At 32.6% G+C, this 20,343-nt stretch overlaps 1 protein-coding gene across 1 annotated transcript; it reads right to left on the bottom strand.

Annotated features, from left to right (window-relative positions):
- Positions 1-213: 213 nt before the first annotated feature.
- On the bottom strand, positions 214-15,935 carry LOC143066234 (uncharacterized). Its single transcript, XM_076239227.1, has 6 exons — positions 15,754-15,935; positions 9,413-9,523; positions 8,942-9,124; positions 7,144-7,583; positions 1,265-1,442; positions 214-437 (listed from the first exon to the last, which is right to left on the bottom strand). The coding sequence occupies exons 1-6, from the start codon at positions 15,851-15,853 to the stop codon at positions 214-216; spliced, it is 1,236 nt and encodes a 411-aa protein (XP_076095342.1). The 5' UTR covers positions 15,854-15,935.
- Between the last annotated feature and the right edge of the window lie 4,408 nt (positions 15,936-20,343).

The raw sequence follows: 20,343 nt of genomic DNA, 5'->3' as shown, positions 1-20,343 counted from the left end.
ACTCGAATCATCCCAGTTATGTAGTAATTCGTGTTGATCAAAGTTACGTTTTGGAGAAGAAGTGTTTTTGTAATGTTTTTTCTCTGTTATTTTGTTTGTGTGTGTCTTTTTTATTTAGCTTTGGCGTTGTCAGGTTACTTTCAACTTATGATTTGAATGTCCCTTTGGTATTTTTGCCCCCCCCCCCTTTCCCTTTCGTTACAATGTAGTTTTTCATAAATGTCCATATAAATATGATTCTCTATTATAATGTTTGAGATGCAAGAGTTGTACATAAATATTTCCTGAATAAGTAAACTTAACTCCAATACAGCTGATGCGATCTCCTACCCGCAAACTATTATCCTCAAAATCGACATCTGACAGGCTGTAGTTGGAGATAGCTTCGTCTGATCTCTTTTTACAATTCATCTTAAGCTCCTGCTCCAGCTCTTTACCTACATTTACACTTTACATTTAGTTGATAAAATGCAGACACAATCAACAGATATTTGACACAATAATAATATAATGAAAATTTGAATGAATAGTATAACACTTGCCATTTTTATTAACTCGTGCTGGTCTATGTAATAATATATACATATCATTTCTTTACCATTGACAAATTCATGAAAAGTTAAAGATTGACAAATTCATGTTTTCTCCGCAAAATTAATATGTCAGCTCAACTATTCGATTTTGGTAATATTGTATTTTGAATGCGAGATACGTTTGCGTTAAACAATACTAAAGACACATCAAAGCAAAAAACAGCAAGAAGTTGCCATTTGATTAGTAAACCATATAGAAAAATCTTTGGAATTCTGTTTCCTTTTTTGTGTCACTGTCTTATTGACGTGTACCCCCAACAATCTATATTTATTCGTTTTGATAATCTATTTTACTGTTTGTAATATTAAATAAATAAAAAAGGGTAAGTCATGAACGTACAAACAATAACGAAATCCGGGTGGTCCAATTACCCTGACATGGTCCAGCAATAAAATTTGATTAAACCAGATTTAAACCAGTTTTACATAAACACAATTCTTCTTTTGTGTCTATCTGACCATATTGCAAAATTGCAAAGATGTTGACTGTGTTGATATCATCGTCCCAACTAAACTTCAGTTAGGTATGCTTCCATTCTGATTTTGACAATCCCTGCCTGTCAGGCCCTTGTGGTTCAGTTGTTTGTGTTTGTTGTATAACACATTTGGTTTTCGTTTAATTTTTTTCATAATCAATCAAACTATACAAGTGTCAACTGTACAATACATACCTCTCGTTGATTCACATCGTTTGAGAAACCTGTTTTTACATGGAAAAACTTCATGAATTAAATCATATAAAACGGGATCATATTCTTCCAGTCTTTTTCGGTTGCTAATAGGACCATGAACTCCATCAGCCTTATCCAAATGAGTATTTACATTGAAATAACTTTGTACTCCTTCAGCCTTTACAAAAGAAATCAAATCATCTAAATTCAACTAAACGTTGTATGTAGCCAATAAATTTAAATAATAAAACGTATATAAACAGCAAGTTATTAGTTGTGAATATAAAATTATTTCCAAGTAAGTTAACATGCAACATCTATATCCAAAATGAAATAATTGTCAAAATTTCTCATCATTGAAACCAGGAAATGTGTATATTCAAATTGTTTACGCCAAAAAAGTCCATATATTTAATGAAATGGCCATATATATAGAAGTAACTAGTCTCCTTATGTATGTTTCGGCAGAGCACAAAAACGTCGTCTACAGAAACCCCTACATAGATAATACTATGACAACCTTGTCTTGGGTGTGATATGGGAGAAAACGTTTTTTTCACATAAATACATTACTTAGATATAGGAAGATGTGGTGTGAGTGCCAATGAGACAATTCTCCATCCAAATAACAATTTAAAAAAGTAAACCATTATAGGTCAATGTACGGCCTTCAACACGGAGCCTTGGCTCACACCGAACAACAAGCTATAAAGGGACCCAAAATTACTAGTGTAAAACCATTCAAACGGGAAAACCAACGGTCTAATCTATATAAGATAAAAAAAAAAAAACGAAAAACACGTAAAAATTACATAAACAAACGACAACTATGCCTGATGTTCATATGATGAAATCATAATTTTCAGTCAGTTTAATTGAAGTCTGGAGCTGGCATGTCAGTTAACTGCTAGTAGTCTGTTGTTATTTATGTATTATTGTCATTTTGTTTATTTTCTTTGGTTACATCTTCTGACATCAGACTCGGACTTCTCTTGAACTGAATTTTAATGTGCGTATTATATGCGTTTACTTTTCTACATTGGCTACAGGTATAGGGGAGTGTTGAGATCTCACAAACATGTTTAACCCCGCCGCATTTTTGCGCCTGTCCCAAGTCAGGAGCCTCTGGCCTTTGTTAGTCTTGTATTATTTTAATTTTAGTTTCTTGTGTACAATTTGGATATTAGTATGGCGTTCATTATCACTGAACTAGTATATATATGTTTAGGGGCCAGCTGAAGGACGCCTCCGGGTGCGGGAATTTTTCGCTACATTGAAGACCTGTTGGTGACCTTCTGCTGTTGTTTTTTTCTATGGTCGGGTTGTTGTCTCTTTGGCACATTCCCCATTTCCATTCTAAATTTTATTTTTTACAGAGTTTGTCTTTAGTGCCGTGTGGAGACAGTAGAGTTCCTCCCCGTACTTCAGGTTTATGCTCTTATAATATACTAGATTATGGAGTGTGTGTCCGCGCGAGAACTGCTCTAGTTCATTACTTTAGGAATATTTATCAAAAAGTAGTATTTCAATATTCAGCCCCATTCTACTATTTAGTCAACCATCAGTCCTACCCTGATATACCCTATCTTTTTCGGGTAATTAATACTGATAGCGTTTCACATTTTTAGCCGAACAGATTTATCAATTTTACATAACTTGAATTATTGTATGCTGGTTTATATTCTGGACGCCAGTCTTTGCTCCTTTATTATATTATTCACTAACAAAAACAATTATGAAGCTAAGAAATGGAAAAATATTAAATACTAAACTTGTTCAAAGGGTATCTACACGTCTCAATCTTCAAAATCGGTTATCTAAAAATACTACCATCGCTAACATTTTTAACAATGAAAATCGTGGTTCCCCTTCTATCGATAAGTGTCACAACACAAAATGACTTACATGTCCCCGTCTTTCCACCAACAATACGGTAAGGTCCACGTTTAATGGTCGCACATTTTCTTTGAATTTTGAAACTGATATAACTTGAAAAACAAACAGTATTATTTATTTACTCACATGGAACAAACCGGGATGTGGTTTCAGTACGTAGGAGAAACTGGACGATATTTATCTAAACGCACTCAAGAACATCTATATCGTTTTAAAAGACCCAATAAATTCAAAAGTATCATTTACCAACACCTTAAGAAGCACAACCATCCTTTTAAATGTTTAGCAGTTCACCAACATTCCAACTGACTCCATTTTCAGAAAACGACATCTGTAACAAACATAAACTTTTAGCTACCGCTTTACAAGCAGAGCCAAATACAATGAAAGTCCCAACTATGTATTGGCTTCCGAAGCTACACAAAACACCTTACAAATATAGATTTTTTTTCGTCTTCAATCCATTGTTCCACTACTAAATTGTCTATTCTTCTTACCATCAAACTTGGTACCATTAAAAACCTGATAGTAAATTGTTCAAATAAGGCCTTCGAAAATAGTGGAATTAATTACTTTTGGAGTGTCAAGAACTCGTTGGAAGTACTTGATAAATTGCATGCTTATATTGGTGATTTTGAATCTGTTCAAAGTTTTGATTTTTCTACCCTGTATACCACATTGCCTCACATTCTCATTAAGAAAAAATTCACACACCTGATTAAATGGGCATTTAAAAAATCAGAATGTGAATATATATGTTCAAACTCTTTTAGGTCATTTTTTAGTAGCAATAAACAAAAAAACTATGTCAATTGGACATGCTTTGATACTATATATGCCCTTGAATTTTTACTAGATAACATTTTTGTTCGCTTTGGGGATTCCGTATATCGTCAGATTATCGGAATTCCAATGGGGACTAACTGTGCACGACTTATTGCGGACCTGTTTTTGTATTGCTATGAGTTACAATTTATGACAAAAATAAGCAAAGACCCATCGAAACAACATCTGATAAACAAATTTAATAATACTTTTAGATATTTGGATGATCTTTTGGCTCTCAATAATGACGACTTCAGTATGTGTATTAAAGAAATTAATCCTGTTGAACTTACTTTAAATAAAGCTAATACTAACAATGACCACTGCCCTTTCCTCGATCTTGATATTTATATCACTAACGGAAAGCTGAATACTAAAATTTATGATAAAAGAGATGATTTTTCATTTCCTATCGTTAATTATCCATTTTTAGATGGTGACGTTCCCTTGTCACCATCTTACGGTGTTTATATATCTCAACTTGTACGAATCGCTCGTGTATGTAACAACGTTTTAGATTTTAACGAGAGAAATTTATGTATTACTGAAAAATTATTACACCAGGGTTTTCGATATCACAAACTAGTCAAAACATTTACTAAATTTTATCATCGGTATAAGGACATCATTCGTAAATATAGCTCAACATGCAGACTTCTTATACGTTCAGGTATTTCACATCCAATTTTTTATGGAAATATTCTTTATAAAGCACAAAGGTGTCAGTATTCACCTCAAAAACTAACAAAACCTTTGAATAGACTTATTAAGAAGGGATATAGTTACGATACTGTTGTCAGGTCATTAAAGATTGCATATTTTGGCGTTAATATTGATTCACTTATAGGGTCTTTGCATCGGAACTAAACACATTTATTCAAAAACCAGTTGTTGGCATGACACGGGTTATGTTCTTCTCATATATGTTATGATGGTATGATACTAAACCCCTAACGGGAAGGATTGTGCCTGATGTTCATATGATGAAATCATAATCTTTCAGTCAGTTTAATTGAAGTCTGGAGCTGGCATGTCAGTTAACTGCTAGTAGTCTGTTGTTATTTATGTATTATTGTCATTTTGTTTATTTTCTTTGGTTACATCTTCTGACATCAGACTCGGACTTCTCTTGAACTGAATTTTAATGTGCGTAGTATATGCGTTTACTTTTCTACATTGTCTAGAGGTATAAGGGGAGGGTTGAGATCTCACAAACATGTTTAACACCGCCGCATTTTTGCGCCTGTCCCAAGTCAGGAGCCTCTGGCCTTTGTTAGTCTTGTATTATTTTAATTTTAGTTTCTTGTGTACAATTTGGAAATTAGTATGGCGTTCATTATCACTGAACTAGTATATATTTGTTTAGGGGCCAGCTGAAGGACGCCTCCGGGTGCGGGAATTTTTCGCTACATTGAAGACCTGTTGGTGACCTTCTGCTGTTGTTTTTTTCTATGGTCGGGTTGTTGTCTCTTTGGCACATTCCCCATTTCCATTCTCAATTTTATACTGTACATCAAATTACTGGCTTATTATTGTATGTACTCAAAGCGTAAAAAATATATATATCACAACAAATGTGTGTAAAAAATCCAGACGACACTGAAAGATTGCCAAAAGCACTGTTATGAACGAAGTTGTAGGATTTATGTCAACCAGACAGCAATTTAAACAAATAAAACATTATGTCCATTAATATGGTATTTAACGATATATACTCTATATGAAAAAACTCTACAAGAGAAACAGATTCAAAGCAAATTGTAAATCTGAACAAACCAATTCAATCTGACAATATATATTACAAAGGACAAATATCTTTACGATATAGACAAATGGAGGAACTAGTGACGTCCTTGAATTTTCAACAATCAGTCGAATATCACACATATTGAAAAGTTACACTAATTACACATTATTTCAGGACTTGCATTACTTACTGACTACCAATTAACATCGAATCATTAACCAAGAGGAAAACTACCAATATAGAATAGTTATAAGCATCAATGCAGATTTTATTCTGGATCATCATCAGTAGTTTTAGACAAAATCGTATGGTGTAACGATTTAACAAAACAGGAGAGAAGATTCCAAGGTCCATAAAAGAATACAAGTTCAAGAACGACGAACAAACCAAAAGGAAAACAGAGGCGGACAGGGAAACAGCAACAAACGACACCTAAGGAAATTAATAAACATTAATTCACGACAGAATATCCAGTCTTTGAACTGATTTAGTTTAATGTGCCCTGTTAGAGTATAACACTTTTTTGCAATTTGTTACATAATGGTACCCCCTCTTTTGTACTGGTTACTATTTACAAACACTGGAAGATTATAGATTAGAACATATCCTATTGATCCAGTGTTGAAATTCAATACCCGTATTCTGTCATTGTAGCGCATCATGTCATTGAATATGTCGTAAAAGGTAGGAGGAATGTGCGATACGATTTTGTGCTCAACCTAACCTAACCTGGGGCAGTTGGTTAAATCATAACATATGAACCTGATGTTCAGTAGTTGTCGTTTGTTGATGTGGTTCATAAGTGTTTATCGTTTCTCGTTTTATATAAAGGTTAGACCGTTTGTTTCTGTTTGAATGGTTTTGACTACTTATTTTTGGAGCCCTTTATAGCGTGCTGTTCGGGGTGAGCAAAAGCTCCATGTTGAAGACCGTACATTGACCTATAATGCGTTACTTTTACAAATTGTCACTTGGATGGAGAGATGTCTAATCGGCACTCATAACACATATTCTTATATCTATATAAAAATCAATGGAAAAAGGCTAAACTCATCAGATCGATACTAAGTAGAAAAACAAGGAACAAAAGCTCAAAACGAACACAGCCGAGTATTTGTACATCCCCACAACAAAAATGACACTAAGTACAGATGTGTGTGTACTAGCACAGTTCTGGTAGTGAGTTGAAAACAAAAAACAACTATGTATCTAAGACTAAAATATCAATCAGTACAAAACCAACACCCAATGGATGAAATGTAAAGACGTCGTTAACAGTCAGAGAAAACAACATGACCATGTACAATGCCAATTGATATGTTTACTATATTTGTATGAAAATAGAAATATTGCCCTTAAAGATCAGATTATCGTATTTTTACCGTTTGAAAATAAAATAGAAATTGCTTACAAAATATTCAGCCGATGAATTCATTGCATATGTGTCGTTCCAAAGACCAGTTCTCTGTGCATCTTCAAACTGATTGATAAGTTTTGTACTCCAACCATCAATAGCGTATTTTGCACCCAGAAAATGAGCTCCATGAGCAACTTCATGGACAAATATATCTTCAAGAAAGTATTTATCTTTGCAAAAACATGAAGCATTTTCTTCTCCTGCAGTACACACCGGTGCATAATCAGTTGCTCCTAGACCACGTGTTCTCTCATTCAATCGTTTTGGAAGCCAACTGTGTTCTGGAATATCTGTCGTCCCCTCCGAAGCTCCAATTACAGCCACTCGTCCATAACGTTTGTAGTAAGACGTTCGAACATTTTTGTTATCAGCAAACATAAATCTCACCACGTAACAAGCTCGTCTTAATGCATTATCTGACACTTGATCAGATCCTTAAATGGAATGGTATTATGATGAAATTCGTTTAGATAATTCTATTCTAGTAAATGTTTTAGTAGGTTTATTGTACAAATTGAAAAATTAAAATCGGCACCATTCCGTTTATTTCTCTCATACAAAACCCCTGATGCTTTAGACAATTTCGAGAATTTAAAATATGGCTATTTTCTTAAGACTGTCATAATGAGTAAACCGTTTCAAAACACCACTGCGCACACGAACATGTATTTGTTTATTAAAATAACTTTCTGTTTAATTATTTGATTTTATAAGACTCGGGGCAAATTAAAATTTGATATGTTTTATAGATACTTTTTTTCAGTCTATATATATATATATATATTAACGTCTAAATGTCTTTTCGTTGTTGATCATATTTTGCTCTGACTGTTTATGACGTTTTCACACTAAATCCATTGGATGTTTGATGTGTACTACTTACTATTTAGTCTTACATACGTCTGGTTTTTTTTTTTTTTATTAGTTGTCTACTTTGTGTTTTTGTTAGATGTATTTCTCTTTGATTTCATCTGATGAGTTAATCCTTTTTTCAACTGATTCATATAGTTTGATTTTATACTGTACTATTTAACCATTGTCTAATGTTACGTGAGGCTCTCAAAAATGTTCATTCCCGCCACATTCTTTATGTTCCTGTCACAAGTCAGGAGTCTGTTACTGTAGTTCTGCGGTTGTCGTTGGTTCATGTCAGTCATATTTGTTTTTCTTTAGCTGTCTTCATTAAGTTTTATAACGTTTAAAACAATAATTCAAATAGTAATTAACAGTCTACATGTTCGTCTATGTCATAAGTAATTTTTAATTGTCTGACTTGGTTTTATTACGACAAACAAACAAATACTTTTTTAGGCGTAAAACCACCATTGATTTTCTCCGATTAGTCTTTGTTAAACTTGCACTTTTTTTTTATTTATCTTTGTTTAAATAAAGAAATACATGTACTTGGCATGAATAAACTTTAAGATTTATCCTACACAGTACTATGGACACAATTTCACAAACCATTTCATTGCATATAAGGAAATAACCATCACTGGAAGTCAACCAATCAACATAATGTGCACATCTTTTTTACCTTTAGTAACCATGTAACCTCCAGTTTCCAAAATATTCTACAGAAACACCTAAGATATATGTTTTTTATCCAGATTTATTTTACTGCAATGAAATGTAGGATTAATTTACCCAATTGTCAAATTCAAGGGAATATTTTTTTCGACAATTTTTCGTACGCAATCGGATGTGAAATACTTTGATTTGGTGGTATCACTCTTTGCAGACATCATTTCGTAACATAATCAGAAGCATGTTAACATGATAAGTTTTATACCTATGACAGGAATACCATACGCTTCCGTATATTTCTGGTAGAATTGATCCAGACCATTTGGTTTCATAAAGTTTTTGCTGCGTAAATCTTTCGGGACCTCCCTAACATGGCAACAGCTATGTGATGACGATGGTTTCCCTGGTCGCAGATTAAATGCTGACCGTCTTTTTCTAGGATTAAAGTCTTAAATAGAAATAAATTAGAAATGTGCATTGTACTTACTAAAATTACGGTATAATTACTATACATTGTATATATAACGTTACGGACTTTTCTATCGAATGTTGCAGCGAAATAAATGCCTTCTTCAGACAGTTGTCCATGGTAAATGACATCGTTTTTACAGTAAAGTAACCTTGGCTAAAAAACAACGTTTTTCCATTTAGTACATCCACCCTCAATGTGTCCATTATTTAGAGGTTTGTGTGCAGAAATACTGTAGGTTTTTTTACTTCAAAGTAAATTTCTTACCGGATTCAGTAAAATATTTGTAATAATCGGCCTCTGATAGTATTTCCTCCTTATCCATCCAATTTAGTCCAAATTGGGATTGTATTACAGTGTCCATATCTTGTCGCCTTCCTTGGAAAGAAATATTCGTTAGTTATATTAGAAAATATGACGAACGTATATTATACATCTTGATTTAACGTGTTTGTTTAGATATAATGTATTATATTAAATACTAAATATGTTTCTTAAGTTTATAATCAAGGTTTACATGCATAAATGGTATACCAAATATATAATTGAAAATACACACGCAAAGGATGCTATAAGTGTAAAATACAAACTTGGAGATTAAAGCAGACCTTAAAACTATGTTTGAGAATTCATTAAATGAGTTTTACCTATTTAAGTTGACCTTTCATATTGCACATGTTAATTTTATTATTCATGCTGTGAAGTTTTGTTTGTCTTCCTTTTTTGTCTTTTTGAAGATGTCGATGATTTTCGACATATTCCTGTTTGTACTTTTCTTTTATTCTTTGAATTTAAATATTTACACAAAATTTTAATTAAAATAAAATCGCATATGTAGTTCATATGAACTAATGTTATTCTTAGAATTATCATTTCAACATTGGATATTGCCCTTATCGTTACTAACATTGATTTTAAATTTGAACAAAAATAAATATGTATACTATTGCTAACCAATAATTGACACTTATGGTCATACATCCGTTCGATTCTTATTTTTTAGTATGGTATTGGGTAATAAAGCTTATCTATATAAAAAGAAGATGTGGTATGATTGCCAATGAGACAACTATCCACAAAAACAAATATGTAACACATAAACGAAACGAAAACCACTGAATTACAGGCTCCTGACTTGGGACAGGCACATACATAAATAATGTGGCGGGGCGGGGTTAAACATGTTAGCGGGATCCCAGCCCCCCCTAACCTGAGACAGTGGTATAACAGTACAACATAAGAACGAACTATAAAAATCTGTTGAAAAAGGCTTAACTCATCTGATGGACAAAAATACAAGTGGACGTGGCTATGACTGCTTTTAATTGACAAATTATTGCTTGCTTACCTGTCAGTGGGGACATATTTGTTGCATTCCCAGGATGGGAACAAACTAACAATTTGTACAATAGTTAAAAATGTAGTTGCTGGCCTGGACGAAGTACGGGAAACTTAGACTGTCAACAGCAAATGAAGGTATATTGGTTAGATGCAGTAATTTTCCTCTGAAAGTTGTTGCAAGATTCTATAACTTTTATAGAGCATTACAACAAATTGCAAACTAAACGTCCCACAGGTATTTTCTGATGGACGGGTAACAATATTTGTCTGTTTATGACATCTTTAGAATACATCGTTTGGTAGTGTACATATTGATTTTTAAGTATCATGGGGGGAATAAAATAGTTTTTATATTAGTTAAAATCGGACTTGGACGTTACATTCAATAATTAAGAATATACTTAGATCGGTACTTTTTGTCTTTTGGTTTCTTATTTGTTTTCTGTTTATAGTGTCGGTCTTATATGTCTGTTACTTTCTAACTGATGATTACAGCTTGTGCAAGTGTCGTGTTGCTATTGTTAGAAGTAAGGGAATAGAGGACAGCACTTACACATATTTTAAACCGACACATGCTTGGTCTCTCATTAATCTGTACAGCTTGGCTTATGTATACAAAATGTATCTTTTATAATGTATTGTGTAATTTTATACATAAGGTGAGACGTAAATAAAATATTGAATTGAATTGAATGGAATTGATTAATACAAAAGCATGAGTCTATTTTCCAAAGCTTGTTATATGTTACTAGCTGCCATACTTGTTTGTTTTGTATATTGGTGAAACAGTTGTAGTAAATAAGCTTTCTATAAGCCTTCGGTTTTTTGTTTTTTTTGTTTCAGAATTGAGCACTCCTGGCTTAATTTCTATACGGTACTGTTTTTTGCTTGTATTTTTTTTTTTTTTTTTGCTAGCCTGGTCCAAAGAACCAAGTAAGCTTTTCTTGTCTCTTGTCGGTCGTTTTCGTTATCGTCTGTCTATATCATCATCCATTAACTTCCACACAAGTATTCTCCTCTAAACACCGGAACCAAATTTCGCATTAATTGGCCACACTCCTTTGGGGTATTTTGAAAAAAATGACCTCGCTTGCCAACCAACATGCACATCGAATTGTTAAGATATCAACATAATACATGTATTATGTTGATATCTTATATGATGATATGATGACATTATGTTTAATGTATAATCTTAGCTTAAAAATCGATTTACATATAGACGATATGACAGGACAGAAATTTTACTGCAAGACGACAATTCACGTCTTAAGGATTGAGATCGAACCCCAAGTTTCACGTCTAATTTCAATTTCAATTTCAATTTCAATATTTTATTGGAAAGAGCACAATAGAGGCGTGATCCAAATACAGACAATTATAATATTAAAACAACATATAAATGAATTAAAGATGCATGTAACAACAAGTCATAGGCCAATTCTATGTATACCATTACATTATAAATTGATATTGATACCATAAACTTATACATCAGTATTATTTTAAATTTTCATAAATTTACTTCAAACACACAATCGCCTATATGAGATATATGTGTATATGCACGAACTACTGTAAAAGATTATTACCTGATGAAACGGTATGGTGGTCTCTCAAATCAAGAGCTTCTTCAATATACATACAAATAGATTTTAATTCTAATAATTCATAATAGATAACCTTGAAATCCTGTTAAATAACGAATTTTACCAATTGTTTGCGTTTTGTCTGAAATCTTTTATAGATAGGTAGAAATTTTAAAAAGAAAACAATAAAAGGATCAGCAAAAAAGATATAAAAAAAATCAAATGGTCGGTATTGTCATTGATTAACTTAAAGACTTGAAAGTTCTTTAACGTTATTGATCTTTAAAGACACTTTGTACTTAGTCTACTTTTAAGTGTTTGTTCCTATTTTTCTTCAAAACCATTATGTTATCAGTTTTTGTCTGTTATCATGAAAACTCTAGAATATAGATAACACCAACAAGACAACATAATATACAAATATGTCAATTTTTCCCAAATCGTTAATAGACTCTTTATAGGAATGATTGCCATTAATTGACAATGTTGTTGTTGCTGTTTGATAATTGCCCTGTCAATTGCATAAGAAAGTACGAAAGATATAGAAAATTGTAAAATACTCGATTAACAAGAAATACATTGCATTAACACAAAAAGTCATTCTATGCTAGTCTACAATGTGTGAACGTGTTCGTTGCTGAAGATTCACATATACGTTGAATAGGATTGCCCTCAAATAACTTTTTGTTGAAACAGGCCGATATCACGGTGTTAAAGGGGCACTTGCTTCGAGATAGATAAAAAATAAAAGGATCAGCAAAATATATGATTTTTTTGTTCAATCATTAATGAAAGTGAAATTGTGAAATAATTCTTCGCTTTTAGCAGCCAATATGATTCAATTTTGTCAAAATAAGGTAAGAAACATTGATGAATTATTCACTTGCAAGTGAATAATTCGACCTCATTGAATCTGTATTTATGTGAACTGCAATGTAACCCCTTAGCCACAGATGAATACCACGTGATGTGTATGTGTTAAGTTATTTAAAGGAAAAAATGTCAACATGGAAAGTGAAACAAATGAGAATTATTTGATTGACTGATTCGATCTACAAAAAACTAAGAAATTAAACAGACCTCGAAAAATCCAATTGCACAAGTTGAATTATTGTTTTTGTCTTTATTTCTGTGTATGTCGCAAATATGGTCATCGGATGACTTCGGAGGTCAAATCGATAGTTAATTAGATGGCGTCTAAACTAAAATACACACGAAACGAAGCTACGTATTATCATGCCCATGCCCTGTTAATTATTATTTTATGCTTTTAATAGTTTGGATATATGTTTAACATTGTTATGAGATATATGTGTATATGCACGAACTACTGTAAAAGATTATTACCTGATGAAACGGTATGGTGGTCTCTCAAATCAAGAGCTTCTTCAATATACATACAAATAGATTTTAATTCTAATAATTCATAATAGATAACCTTGAAATCCTGTTAAATAACGAATTTTACCAATTGTTTGCGTTTTGTCTGAAATCTTTTATAGATAGGTAGAAATTTTAAAAAGAAAACAATAAAAGGATCAGCAAAAAAGATATAAAAAAAATCAAATGGTCGGTATTGTCATTGATTAACTTAAAGACTTGAAAGTTCTTTAACGTTATTGATCTTTAAAGACACTTTGTACTTAGTCTACTTTTAAGTGTTTGTTCCTATTTTTCTTCAAATCCATTATGTTATCAGTTTTTGTCTGTTATCATGAAAACTCTAGAATATAGATAACACCAACAAGACAACATAATATACAAATATGTCAATTTTTCCCAAATCGTTAATAGACTCTTTATAGGAATGATTGCCATTAATTGACAATGTTGTTGTTGCTGTTTGATAATTGCCCTGTCAATTGCATAAGAAAGTACGAAAGATATAGAAAATTGTAAAATACTCGATTAACAAGAAATACATTGCATTAACACAAAAAGTCATTCTATGCTAGTCTACAATGTGTGAACGTGTTCGTTGCTGAAGATTCACATATACGTTGAATAGGATTGCCCTCAAATAACTTTTTGTTGAAACAGGCCGATATCACGGTGTTAAAGGGGCACTTGCTTCGAGATAGATAAAAAAAAATAATATATGATTTTTTTTGTTCAATCATTAATGAAAGTGAAATTGTGAAATAATTCTTCGCTTTTAGCAACCAATATGATTCAATTTTGTCAAAATAAGGTAAGAAACATTGATGAATTATTCACTTGCAAGTGAATAATTCGACCTCATTGAATCTGTATTTATGTGAACTGCAATGTAACCCCTTAGCCACAGATGAATACCACGTGATGTGGATGTGTTAAGTTATTTAAAGGGAAAAATGTCAACATGGAAAGTGAAACAAATGAGAATTATTTGATTGACTGATTCGATCCACAAAAAACTAAGAAATTAAACAGACCTCGAAAAATCCAATTGCACAAGTTGAATTATTGTTTTTGTCTTTATTTCTGTGTATGTCGCATATATGGTCATCGGATGACTTCGGAGGTCAAATCGATAGTTAATTAGATGGCGTCTAAACTAAAATACACACGAAACGAAGCTACGTATTATCATGCCCATGCCCTGTTAATTATTATTTTATGCTTTTAATAGTTTGGATATATGTTTAACATTGTTACAAGTCAAATATGAAAATTTGACTCAAATCGGTGAACATGAATTTGACAGCTACATGTAGTGCCCCTTTAATAGACCAGAAAAAAATGCATTTTTGTACTTGAAATACAATAGAAGACAGGTTTCATTTCATTTTAGAGATATAATGCAATAAGGAGACAGTATATTAAGCCATATTATTATAGGCGTCCATCGTCATTTTAGCTTATACAGTTTTTGATCACAGAAAATATAAAAGACATAATTATGTAATAAACCTTTGTCCATTCTTTTCCATGCAATTAAACGTAAAACAGACATGTTATAAGTAGCCGATACTTACATGTAATATAGATCATTGTTCTTCTCGGATGTATTCATTTATCAGTTATGTATGCATTATGTATTTATTTATCATAAAAAAATATCTTGTATTTGCATATATATTATATATATATATATATATATTACATGTCTTTCAAGTGATTAGCATTATTTGCTGAAAGTAATAAAATAATTGAAATGAATTGAACGTTGGACAATGCTCCTTCAATTGCTTTTGAATGTTGGAGGTCCTTCGGTGACTAGCAATTTTTCTCATCTTCGTTCATTGATCCATGTCATTTTTTATATATACATTCTGCATTTTTTATAAATAAACCACTTTGATATTAAACATTTATTTATTTTAAAGTTTTCAACAAGCATTTGTATTGCATATTAGTAAATAAAATACATATGATTAGCCTAAGTGTCATTCAAACCCCATGCATTGGTAGTAATACAACTAAGTAAATTAAACAGATGGCAGGCAAAGTGTACTTCAAATATCGTGTAATTTGGATAAAATTAAATGCAAATAGATGTTGCAAACAAGGGATATTTTGGACTAGATTGTGCATACTGAATCAATGAAGACTTTGTTGTCGTTTTCTTTTGTACCTAAGGTAGTCATTTGATGTTGTCAGCTTCACGATTACAATTTAACGACTCACTAATCATTATAACAGTGTTAATGTCAACCCTATATCGTCATGCCTATTTAAATTATTAAAAATTGGTACCTTCATGTTGTAGATCTATATGTTTTGCTTCAGCCATCATAATCGTTACGGTAACTATAATCCACATCGAGATGTACTCTAGTATTGTTTTAACAAACATTACAAAGAAACACACTGAATATTTTCCTAGGTAGATTCAACTATGATATAAGTTAAGATTGTCAGGAAGAAACTGGACTTGTGAATCCAATACACACATCGGAAGGATTATGATCGTACACCAAGTTTCACGTCTAATTAGTCATTATTAGATAGCTTAATAACCTTAAATTTATATTATACATAATTATGGAAATCACTTTAGCCTGTCTCGTATTATCATTGTGTGTCTATCGATAACACAAGTAATTACGGACGAAATTCGAAACGGACCTGTTTTTTAAAAATATTCGTTAAAAAAATCAAAAGGACAATACAAAAGTTTACATACAACTTGAAACTGCTTGAAACACTGGAAATATATAGTTTCGTTTTATAATGAAAAGGCAAGGATGCAGTGCATCAATTCATAATAATACACAAAAATCGTCAAAGGCACATTAAGAATCAAAAGCGCCTTTATTGCTGTATTTCATCTCAAAGTCACAATGATCTCTTCAACAGGGAACAGCAATTCTGATCTAACTGCAAGTTTAATTAAGATGGTCCATATCACCGGTTTGAGTTTAATTTCTGCTAGATGTCGATCATGCTACGACTGTAAAATTGATAAATTATGTTTATTGTAGTCACTGTATTTTTTTTTTAAATCATGAAAACAGTAACAAGGGTTACCATAAAATAAACTTTCAGTACTTTTAGATGAAATTAATAGCGCCAGCACAATTCGTACAATGCTCATTCCAACTGCCTTTGTAACGACAATTGCAAGTGAGACATAACCATCTCACAATCATTCACCAAAGATTGTTGACCTATTACTTATAGTGCTAGACCCCGAAAAAAAAACACTTAATTAACATTGAGCAATGAACCATAAAAATTACGTCTAGGTCAAATAACACATGCAAGGCACATTTTAAAATATGTTCATACAACACCTATAGTTGACCTTTAGAAAAACAAATCAAAACACAAAAATTTAATACTAACCACAGAACATGAAAATGATGTCAAGGTCAGATGAAAAGTTCCAGTTGAACATGTACACCTTACATTTATTCTATACACCAAATATATAGTAGACCTTTTCCATACAGTATAAGAAAAATAGACCAAATGAAACTCAAAGAATTAACTATAATAACTAATGAATCATGAAAATGAGGTAAAGTTTAGATGACACTAGTCAGGTTGACACTTATACCAACTATAGTAGAGTTATTGCTTATAGGATCTGAGATATGGACTTGACCAACAAATCGTAATCTTGTTCAGTGATCCATATGAAATGAGGTCGAGGTCAAGTGAAAAATGTCTGACGGGCATGAGGACATTGTAAGGTACGCACACACTAAATATAGTTATCCTATCATCATGATTAGAGAAAAATAACATTATTAAAAACTTATAACTTCTTTTTCAAATAGTCACTGAAACATGAAAATGAGGTACAGGACAATGTACTTGTGACAGAAAAAATCTTCTAACATCAAACTATATATTCCAAGTATGAAGCATCCAGATTTACAACCTTCTAAAATATAAAGCTTTTGAGATAGCCGCCGACACCGGATCACTATCACTAAGGCTCGACAAAAACACTTCAAATCCTCTTTCAGTCTAATGTATAAAATAATTGAAATCTAAATCTGCAGACGTAGCATAAAACAATCCAAAATTATGCGAAAAGTCTGTCAGTCGGATCAAACTTATTTGTAGCCATCAATTTAAAAAGAATTTACAAATACAACACCAAATCTGCAGGCGTTTCTAAACAAGTCAAGACAAGTACAATGGTTGTATTTCAGTAAATTAGATAAAACAAATCGAAACAGTACTCGATCTGTAAATCATCATTCGTGGAAACTCCCCATCAATATTTCATCAAAAAATTAGTCAAGACAACTGTTAAAATTGTTACAATATAAACCCTATTGACGGGGATACAACAATACATAGAATAGTATTTAGAAAAGCCTTTCCAAGAAAACGGTGAAAAAAGAACATAGCAATTAAACAACATACCACATAAGCAAATTACATAACAAAGAACTATCTTTAAAAAAGATATCCGACGTATTTAAATTTGAGTATATGTTTAAAACTGTCATTTCGATAACCTTCAGAAGCACAAAGATACCATTTAAATAACGTGTTCTCTGTTTGTGTTCAGTATTCTCGGTCCTCGTATCTTTCTGTTTACACAATCATTAAAACCCCGCTGAAATTCCACATGCGTAGATGCGTTCTAAAAGTCATGTACGTTCGTACAACAAAGTTTACATTAAAAATTATATAATTGTCTCGAATAAACAGCTGTCACGGATGCAAAGAGCTATTGGAGAAACAAATATTTTAATAAAAATATAAATCTGTGTAAGATCTAGTTCAAACATTCATAGTTTTTCACTTGCTTTCCATCACGATATAATTAACGAGACGTTTTTTTCAAACACAACCAAATCACCCACCATGACAGCATTTTGTCCAATCACAGAAAGGATTTTCGAGAATGCGTATTCTGTTGCCATAGTTAAGCGTCCTTAAGTTCAAAGGGCACAAACCGAAACTATACCGACTACGTCGAAAAAAAATTAAAACAATCTAAGCCTCGGTCACACCTTAACCGATAGCTCGAACAGATGCCTAACGGATAACTTTTTTTTTAATCCGTTGATGTCCGTTAGACGTCCTTTCTTATCCGTTAGACGTCCGTCCATATCCGTTGCATGTCCTTTAACGTTTTATCCGTCGACGTCCGTTTTGTCCGGTGGAAAATTTTGAGCATGTTCAAAACTTTTAACCGACGTCCAACGGATGAAATGTACGTTGACGTCCGGTAGACGTCCGTTTTTTACGGTACACGTCCGTTTCGTTTCCGTTTTGTATCCGTTACGTTTCCGTAATACATCCGTTGGAGGTCTGGCAGATAAATTCACCAACGGACTTCTAACGGACGTCTAACGAATAAAACGGATGTTGAACGAATGTGAAACGGACTTCTACCGGACGTATAACGGATAAAACGGACGATGAACGGATCTGAAACGGATAAATGCCAATTGGATTTCTTAAGGTTCATTATTCATAATCGACATTGTCCTTTGGCGGCATTATGAAGAATCAAAACCAGTTACACAGAAACATTTTGAATATTTATGCGATTTACATGTATTATTATTGTCAAACCAAAACCAGTTACACAGAAATATTTTGAATATTTATGCGATTTACATGTATTATTATTGTCAAACCAAAACCAGTTACACAGAAATATTTTGAATATTTATGCGATTTACATGTATTATTATTGTCGCATTTAATTTTTTCGTATATCTTGTTCATCCGTTTTATCCGGTGCGCTTCCGCTAGGTGTCCGTTTTATGCGGTACTCGTCCGTTGGATGTACGTTCGACATCCGTTCTGTCCGGTACGTTTCCGTTTCTCGTACGTTGCATATCCGTTGCATGTCCGTTATGCATTCGTTAAACGTCCGTTTTATTCGGTCAGTTCATCAACGGACTCCCAACGGATAACAATTTTGTCAACGGACAACTTTTATTTTCATCCGTTAGATGTCTGTTTGTCTTATCCGATAAGGTGTGACAGAGGCTTTAACTATAGAAAACTACTCGTATACAAAAAACAAATGTAAGACCGTTGGTTTTCCCGTTTGAGTGGTTTTACACTAGTAATTTTGGGGCCGTTTAAAGCTTGTTGTGTTCGATGTGAGCCAAGGCTCCGTGTTGAAGGCCGTGCATTGACCTATAATGGTTTACTTTTATAAATTGTTATTTGGATGGAGAGTTGTCTCATTGGAACTCATACCATATCTTCCTATATCTATAAACCAACAACAACAACTGGATTGCAGGCTCCTGTATGACGGGACTAGCACATAAAGAATATGATGAGGTTGTTTGTGAGCGCTGAAGCCTCCACATGACCTGGGAAATTGGTGTTTTAACACACATAAGAACAGGTGCCTAAATATCGATGTATGCCGGTCACTATTGATAAATTGATAATAGGCTTACGTTTGGCTGTGAGGAATATTTAAATTATCTCAAAATACAAACAAATAATTTTAATTTACTGTTGGTTTGTTTGTGTATTTGTAACTGTATTTTTTTTTTAATTTCGAAGGTAGTTTAAAATAAATGATAGGATGAAATCTATATATAAAAAAAATGCCACACATGTATGTTGTCGTTGATGATCAAATGTTGATGTCATATCTTGAACAATCGCTGTTATTTTTATTCAAATGTTTTCAGACGCTATCCTTTTTTAAAATGTCCACTTGTATAGAGGCAACCGACGTATGTAACATTCGATGCCAATACGGTCTTCTTTAGACAATGTCCTTGTGTTTTTTTTGTTTTTTTTTTTGTGTCGTTCTGTTGGCTTGCTGACTCATTGACGTTTATCATTATAATCTTTTACTCGTACTTGTAACATGCATTTTAAATTAGCATCAAAATAATA

Source organism: Mytilus galloprovincialis, chromosome 3 (assembly GCF_965363235.1).
Source record: "Mytilus galloprovincialis chromosome 3, xbMytGall1.hap1.1, whole genome shotgun sequence".
Lineage (NCBI taxonomy): Eukaryota > Metazoa > Mollusca > Bivalvia > Mytilida > Mytilidae > Mytilus > Mytilus galloprovincialis.
This window is presented reverse-complemented; position numbering and strand designations above follow the sequence as displayed.